Source organism: Anolis carolinensis, chromosome 2 (assembly GCF_035594765.1).
Source record: "Anolis carolinensis isolate JA03-04 chromosome 2, rAnoCar3.1.pri, whole genome shotgun sequence".
Taxonomy (NCBI): domain Eukaryota; kingdom Metazoa; phylum Chordata; class Lepidosauria; order Squamata; family Dactyloidae; genus Anolis; species Anolis carolinensis.
Genome location: NC_085842.1, coordinates 2024229 through 2032588, shown reverse-complemented (window position 1 = coordinate 2032588; position 8360 = coordinate 2024229). Strand labels below are relative to the sequence as shown.

The 8360-nt window shown below is 42.8% G+C and overlaps 2 protein-coding genes across 7 annotated transcripts in view; both read left to right on the top strand.

Annotated features, from left to right (window-relative positions):
* The window catches only part of LOC100562789 (zinc finger protein 227-like), a 50326-nt gene that overhangs the window by 10711 nt on the left and 31255 nt on the right, over nt 1-8360 (top strand). Inside the window, exons 3-4 of one of the 6 annotated variants that reach the window (XM_062972758.1) lie at nt 3825-3973; nt 4114-4250. The exons of 4 other annotated variants lie outside the window; for them this stretch is intronic. In XM_062972758.1, the coding sequence (XP_062828828.1) occupies nt 3825-3973; nt 4114-4130 (166 nt within the window). In that variant the 3' untranslated portion in view covers nt 4131-4250. Of the gene's footprint in view, nt 1-3824; nt 3974-4113; nt 4251-8360 lie in introns of those variants that run through there. One more of the 6 variants, XM_062972760.1, reaches the window with a different exon arrangement.
* Nucleotides 4761-8350, top strand: LOC134292278 (zinc finger and SCAN domain-containing protein 2-like). Its single transcript, XM_062972832.1, has one exon. The coding sequence runs from the start codon at nt 4779-4781 to the stop codon at nt 5850-5852; it is 1074 nt and encodes a 357-aa protein (XP_062828902.1). The 5' UTR covers nt 4761-4778; the 3' UTR covers nt 5853-8350.

Genomic DNA, 8360 nt, shown 5'->3' with positions numbered 1-8360 from the left:
GCCCATCCCCTGCCAAACCCTACCTGGACTTCAAGTGGGTCATGGGGTGTGTGTGTGTGTGTGTGTGTGTGTGTGTGTGTGTGTGTGTGTGGGCCATGTTTGGTCCAGATCCATCTCTGTTGGGATTTGCCTGATCTTTTGAGGTGAGTGTATGTACTTCACATCCCATCATCCAGGGCCCATCCCCTGCCAAACCCTACCTGGACTTCAAGTGGGTCATGGGGTGTGTGTGTGTGTGTGTGTGTGTGGGCCATGTTTGGTCCAGATCCATCTCTGTTGGGATTTGCCTGATCTTTTGAGGTGAGTGTATGTACTTCACATCCCATCATCCAGGGCCCATCCCCTGCCAAACCCTACCTGGACTTCAAGTGGGTCATGGGGTGTGTGTGTGTGTGTGTGTGTGTGGGCCATGTTTGGTCCAGATCCATCTCTGTTGGGATTTGCCTGATCTTTTGAGGTGAGTGTATGTACTTCACATCCCATCATCCAGGGCCCATCCCCTGCCAAACCCTACCTGGACTTCAAGTGGGTCATGGGGTGTGTGTGTGTGTGTGTGTGTGTGTGTGTGTGTGTGTGTGTGTGTGGGCCATGTTTGGTCCAGATCCATCTCTGTTGGGATTTGCCTGATCTTTTGAGGTGAGTGTATGTACTTCACATCCCATCATCCAGGGCCCATCCCCTGCCAAACCCTACCTGGACTTCAAGTGGGTCATGGGGTGTGTGTGTGTGTGTGTGTGTGTGGGCCATGTTTGGTCCAGATCCATCTCTGTTGGGATTTGCCTGATCTTTTGAGGTGAGTGTATGTACTTCACATCCCATCATCCAGGGCCCATCCCCTGCCAAACCCTACCTGGACTTCAAGTGGGTCATGGGGTGTGTGTGTGTGTGTGTGTGTGTGTGGGCCATGTTTGGTCCAGATCCATCTCTGTTGGGATTTGCCTGATCTTTTGAGGTGAGTATATGTACTTCACATCCCATCATCCAGGGCCCATCCCCTGCCAAACCCTACCTGGACTTCAAGTGGGTCATGGGGTGTGTGTGTGTGTGTGTGTGCCAGGTGTGGTCCTCTCCCTTTGGAGGCTGAGCCCCGCCTCTCGATGGGCGCCTCCTCGTGGCCGCCATGTCCAGTCCGGGCGGAAGTCGAGCGAGAGGGAGGCCTCCGCTGCCCAGAGAGGCGGGAGGGGAGGAGACCGCGACGCCCTTCCCTCTGAGCTCACTTCCGGAGGGGGGAGCGGGGCCTTGTCCTGGCGCCCTCCCTTCCAGGCCTGGGCCTCGCGTGGGCCTCCTCTCCCGGGTGTTTGGGCCTGGCCTCCCTCAGGGACTCCGGTGAGTGTGGGCAGGCCTGGGGCGGAGGGGGGAGGGCTCTCCCGGGGGTCTTCCTCCCCCTCCCCTCCCCTCCCCCCTCGGCCCCTCAGCCAGAGACAAGGCCCGTCTTCTCTCTCTCTCTCTCTCTCTCTCTCTCTCTCTCTTCTCTTCTCTTCTCTTCTCTTCTCTTACTGGATCCTCTTTTGAAGCAAATTGGCCTTTTGTAGGATTGAGATCAGAGTTTCCCGCAGCTCGATCCGCTGTCGCAATGTGAGAGACCCGTGAAGACCTCTCTCTCCCAGCAGGCCCACCCAGACAGTGTGCATCATGGCTTTGAAACTTGCACCTGATGTTACATCTTGGCTTTCAGTATTTTAATATGTATTTTGTAGAAATATGTTGTGATATGTGTATTTTAAAGAATGTTTCGGGTTAATGTCTGTTTCACAATGTTGCAGCCTGCCTCAAGCTACAGTAGAGTCTCACTTATCCAAGCCTCGCTTATCCAAGCCTCTAGATCCGGGGTCCCCAAACTAAGGCCCGGGGGCCGGATGCGGCCCTCCAAGGTCATTGACCTGGCCCCCACCCTCAGTTTTATAATATAATATTTTTATATCAGTTTTAATAATATAATATATTGTATATACATATAGTATTGATACTAATATTATGTTACACAATATAATACTAATAATAATACCATATAATAATATTAATTGTATGTTTTATATTACATATAATATTACACTATAGTGGTATAGTTCAATATAGTAATATATAATGCTAATATTGTGCTATGCTAATAATATAATATATTGTATGTACATACAGCTGCTCTGAGTCCCCTTCGGGGTGAGAAGGGTGGGATATAAATGTAGTAAATAAATAATTAATTTTATAATTATAATATTATAATAATATTAATTATATGTTATATATTACATATAATATTACACTATAGTGGTATAGTTCAATATAGTAATATATAATGCTAATATTGTGCTATGCTAATAATATAATATATTGTATGTACATACAGCTGCTCTGAGTCCCCTTCGGGGTGAGAAGGGTGGGATATAAATGTAGTAAATAAATAATTAATTTTATAATTATAATATTATAATAATATTAATTATATGTTATATATTACATATAACATTACACTATAGTGGTATAGTTCAATATAGTAATATATAATGCTAATATTGTGCTATGCTAATAATATAATATATTGTATGTACATACAGCTGCTCTGAGTCCCCTTCGGGGTGAGAAGGGTGGGATATAAATGTAGTAAATAAATAATTAATTTTAGACTTAGGCTCGGCCAAAGTTTGAAATGACTTGAAGGCACACAACAACAACAATCCTAATAAACTTGACTATCTCATTGGCCAGAAGCAGGCCCACATTTTCCATTGAAATCCTGATAGGTTTTTGTTGGTTAAAATTGTTTTCATTTTAAAATATTGTATTGTTCTTTCATTGTTGTTGTTGCTGTTTTGCACTACAAAAAATAAGACATGTGCAGTGTGCATAGGAATTTGTTCATTTTTTTTTTCAAATGATAATTCAGCCCAACAGTCTGAAGGATTGTGGACTGGCCCTCTGCTTCAAAAGTTTGAGGACCCCTGCTCTAGATTATCCAAGCCATTTTTGTAGTCAATGTTTTCAATATATCATGATATTTTGGTGCTAAATTCGTAAATACAGTAATTACAACATAACATTACTGCATATTGAACTACTTTTTCTGTCAAATTTGTTGTATAACATGATGTTTTGGTGCTTAATTTGTAAAATCATAATCTAATTTGATGTTTAATAGGCTTTTCCTTAATCCCTCCTTATTATCCAAGGTATTTGCTTATCCAAGCTTCTGCCGGCCCGTTTAGCTTGGATAAGTGAGACTCTACTGTATTACTATTATTATTTCTATACTTTTCATAGTGATGACACTTTTTCAAATGGATCATTAGGAACATAGTAATTCCATTTTCTAGGAAACTGGAGGTTAAACCAAGCCCTTCTAAGAATTAGAGACAGATAGATAAAAAGGTAAAGGCTTCCCCTGGACGTTAAGTCCAGTCATGTCTGACTCTGGGGGTTGGTGCTGATCTCCATTTCTAAGCTAACTTAGAAATAATGGAATGTATGGGAATGCAATGTATCTCATGGAAACCTGTGGCTACGGAAGTCTGCCTACACGTTGTGATTCTTACTTGTTTTTATTTGGAATTCTGTAACTTTAAAGCTTGTCCCATGGATCTTCTATCTCTCCAAAAATGATAGGAATAACGTCTGTGAGTAGTTAGGAATATTTGGAGACACGTTCGTATTATTAATCATAATACTTACTTTATTTTTGTATCCCACCTCCATCTCCCCGAAGGGATTCAGAGCTCACATGGGCATGAACCCAACATCGACATAACTTAAAACAATCCATGAAATGTAAAACAATATAACAATATAGTATAAAACAGCATAAAACAACATAAAATATTTTCCCTCCTTAGAGTGCACTTTCCTCAGCGCCAGCCCAAGGGAGCCATGCTCTGCGTGAGGATCAGGATGAGGGCGTTCCCTTCTGCAGCCTCCCCATTATCTGATGCCCTCCCCTTCAAAGCCCACCCAGTGCAGATGTTGATGTTATTCCAGTCTCCAGGTCTGCATTTATCATGCCTTTCTTTTAAAATAAATTGCAATTCATGAACCATTAGTAAGAAAAGTTTAAAATAGTAAAACATAAACAATTGTGTTTTGGGAACACAAGCTGATGTTCTAAAAATACTTTTTTCAAAACAGACACATCATACTGCTGAGCTGAGCTGGAGGTAATACGAGGCTGCAACACATCCACTGCTCCCCATTCAGGAGCAAAGGAAGGGCGGGAAGGATGTAAGTACCCTCCGGAGGCAGGAAGAGGAGGGCAGAGGGGCCTGCAAAGAAAGGTAAGTGTAAGACATCGCATACATCGAATATTTGGGCACCGTCCCCTTTGTCCCTAAGGAGGGATTGTTCGTTGTTGGGCAAGTGTTAAAAGTATTTGTCACCAGGCAATGGGCGCCTTCCCTCTTCCCCTGGGTTTGCTCCAGCACGAGTCTTGTTCTTCATGTTTCATGAGATCTTTCTCTGTTCAACTCCTGAAGACATTTTCCTCTCATTTGTCTGGCAGGTAACTTCTGAACAAGTTCTGCGAAGAACATCTTGTGAGAGTTTTGCCCGAGGAGTGCTCTAAGTCTAAAGTGAATTCAAGATGCACAGCAATGACAACAAGAAGAAATAAGTAGTAGAAAAATACATTTCAAGCTAAATGCCTGTGCAATTATAAGGGGGGAAATAAGATTGTGCCTGAGAAAGAGACACTTGCTGAAAGTGAGAAGAATGCTAAAGTAATACAAAGACTATGCTGTTCGGGAGGTTATATCTGTGAACCCCTGGCATGATATTTGAATTATAATTGTAAAAGAATGGCAAGTCCTCCACCTCCCTATCATGGATCACACACAGGGGAGAAGTTACATCAGTGTATGGAATGTGGGAAACAATTTGATAGCAAAAGTCATCTTACTAGACATGAACGCACCCACACAGGGGAGAAGCCTTATAAATGCATGGAATGTGGAGGAAGCTTCAGTCGCAGTGGCAGCCTACGTTCCCATCAAAGGACCCACACAGGGGAGAAGCCATATAAATGTATGAAATGTGGAGGAAGCTTCAGTCGCAGTGGCAACCTACGTTCCCATCAAAGGACCCACACAGGGGAGAAGCCCTATAAATGCATGGAATGTGGAGGAAGCTTCAGTCGCAGTGGCAGCCTACGTTCCCATCAAAGGACCCACACAGGGGAGAAGCCATATAAATGCATGGAATGTGGAAAGAGCTTCAGTCGGAGTTGCCATCTACGTTCCCATCAAATGACCCACACAGGGGAGAAGCCACATAAATGCATGGAATGTGGAGAAAGCTTCAGTCAGAGTGGACATCTACGTTTCCATCAAAGGACCCACACAGGGGAGAAGCCACTTAAATGCGTAGAATGCGGAAAGAGCTTCAGTCACAGTTCTCATTTGCGTACCCATCAAAGGACCCACACAGGGGAGAAGCCATATAAATGCATAGAATGCGGAGTAAGCTTCAGTCACAGAGGCAGTCTACGTTACCATCAAAGGACCCACACAGGGGAGAAGCCATACAAATGCATAGAATGCGGAAAGAGCTTCAGTCGGAGTGACAGTCTACGTTCTCATCAAAAGACCCACACAGGGGAGAAGCCACATAAATGCGTAGAATGCGGAAAGAGCTTCAGTCACAGTTCTCATTTGCGTACCCATCAAAGGACCCACACAGGGGAGAAGCCATATAAATGCATAGAATGTGGAGAAAGCTTCAGTCGGAGTGACAGTCTACGTTCTCATCAAAAGACCCACACAGGGGAGAAGCCACATAAATGCGTAGAATGCGGAAAGAGCTTTAGTCACAGTTCTCATTTGCGTACCCATCAAAGGACCCACACAAGGGAGAAGCCACATGAATGTACATAATGTGGAAAGAGCTTTAGAGAAAGTTCAGCATATATTAGACATCACAGAACCCATGCGCCACCAGAGGAGACGGGCCTTTAAGTTTCCAAGCCCTCTTCAAAAGAACATTGGAAGGAAAGAGGAAAGCCACCACCTTGCTCTCTCTCTCTCTCCCATGAACTGCAATTTGACTGCTGCTGACAGGTCTCACTCAGAGGGGGGCTTTTCTCAGCATTGCAGCAAGCTTTGAAGGCGTTCACCTAACCTCCTCCATAAAGAAACCCCTCACAGGCTTCTAGGATGATCTCTGAAGGTTTGCTGAAATGAGCAGAAGCTGAGATCTCTGGATAAAAAGGGTTCTGAAAAAGAATAGCTCTTTGGTAGCAGATTACGTCATATCTTGATACGCTTGTCTCATGTCTTGGCTCTACTGCCCCTCGGTTAGAATTTGGGGCTCCAGCCATGTACCTGTAACCCTTTCCTGGACTTTGTTGTGTCCTGAATCGTTGACTAAATTCTGGACTGACTGCCTGGTTTCATTTATGAACTAGGACTTTGTTTGTATCCCCGTCTTTTTGGGTTATCTTTGAGACTCTGAATTCTGTTTGTATTCTTGATTTTTTGGTTGTTATTTTATCATCTCTGTCGAATGAACTCTGGGCATGTGACTATTGGACTGTTATCTTGGCTATTGTTTTTTCTTGCTCCTGACCTGGATCTGCAGTTCTTGACATGTCTGCATTAATTTGACTCTTGACCTTGACTTGTGTTCACTGTTACTCCGACTGTGTTGATGCAATTATATTATTTTAGCAGGACTCAAGATGTTAAAGGTAAAGGATTTAAAGTTTAAAGGTAAAGGACTCAAGACTTGAAAGGTATGGTCTTGGCTTACCTTGTGCTCCTCAGACTTTATACCAGGAGAGCCCTGGTTCACAAGGCCATCAGTCTTGCTTTGTGTGTACTAATCCCTGCTTAGAGTGAACCCATTTCTGTATTTGAGACTGTTTAATCGCCACCTTTGGCAAAGGGTCCATTAGGATACACAGCATATCTCCCTAACTGTAGGGATTGGAAGACACCGGATTATGACAACAGCTGATGAAGATAAATGATGGTGATGATGATGGTGGTGATGATAATTTATTTGTAACCCGCCCTATCTCCCCGAGGGGACTCAGGGCGGTTTCCAGCAAGTAACAAAATGCCAAACATTCAATGCCATAAAGTTAAAAACAATAGATATGACAATCACAATATAAACCTATGAATGAAACTAAAAACATAACCAAATATTAAAACCTAAACATACTCTCACACATTTACCATAGTAAAATGCTACATGTTTCACATAATGTAGTTTACGGCTTCCCAGGAGCTGAGGTAGGTGTCCAATATCTGGGCGAGGATATTTATATGATGTAGTAGTCCTCCTCCTCTCCATATGCTAAAGTGCATAAATGGGTTTTTAAAAGCTTTTTGAAGGAGAGGAGAGGGGGCCATTCTTAGTTCTTTAGGGTGGAGTTCCAGATACAAGGGGCGATCACGGAGAAGGCCCCTCTCTTGTCTCCCCACAACCGAGCTTGGGACGGGAGTGGGACCGAGAAGAGGGCCTCCTCTGCAGACCACAGCACCCGTGCTGGTTTATTTATGGAGGTGCCGTTTTTCAAAAACTCTGGACCCGAAATGCTTAGGGCTTTATAGGTAATAACCAGCACTTTGTATTAAGTCCAGAAGCGGACGGGCAGACAGTGGTTGCTCTCCCTTTATGGTGCTCCACAAATTAACCTGGTTGCGGATCTTTGAACAATTGAACCTTCCGAACTATCTTCAAAGGCAGCCCCACGTAGAGAGAGTGGCAGTGGTCCAGGTTGGATGTAACTGGACTCATTAATCCGTTGAGATGGACAAATTAACTAAATGGATGAAGTATAGAACAGCATTTAGAGGAATAGAGGTAAAAATCATATAGTGAATGAGATGTTTATAGACTAGTGTTCGTTGGCCGTTAGTTTTGATCTTATTGTACAAGACGTGTGTCCTTGTTCGCTTTATATTTGTTAAGTAGTACAGTAGAGTCGCACTTATCCAACACTCGCTTATTCAACGTTCTGGATTATCCAACGCATTTTTGTAGTCAGTGTTTTCAATATATCATGATATTTTGGTGCTAAATTCGTAAATACAGTAATTACTACATAGCATTACTGTGTATTGAACTACCTTTTATGTCAAATTTGTTGTTAAACATGATGTTTTGGTGCTTAATTTGTAAAATCATAACCTAATTTAATGTTTAATAGGCTTTTCCTTAATCTCTCCTTATTATCCAACATATTTGCTTATCCAACATTCTGCCAGCTCGTTTACGTTGGATAAGCGAGACTCTACTGTACTTCTAAAAAGGGACCAGAATGATAATTTGTGTAAAAACGTTAAATACCTAAATTGTAATTTGCATAAGCATGCTTTGTTTTGTTTGTTGTTTTTTTGTCTTTGAATAAAAATTGTTTATTCTATGAAGTGTGA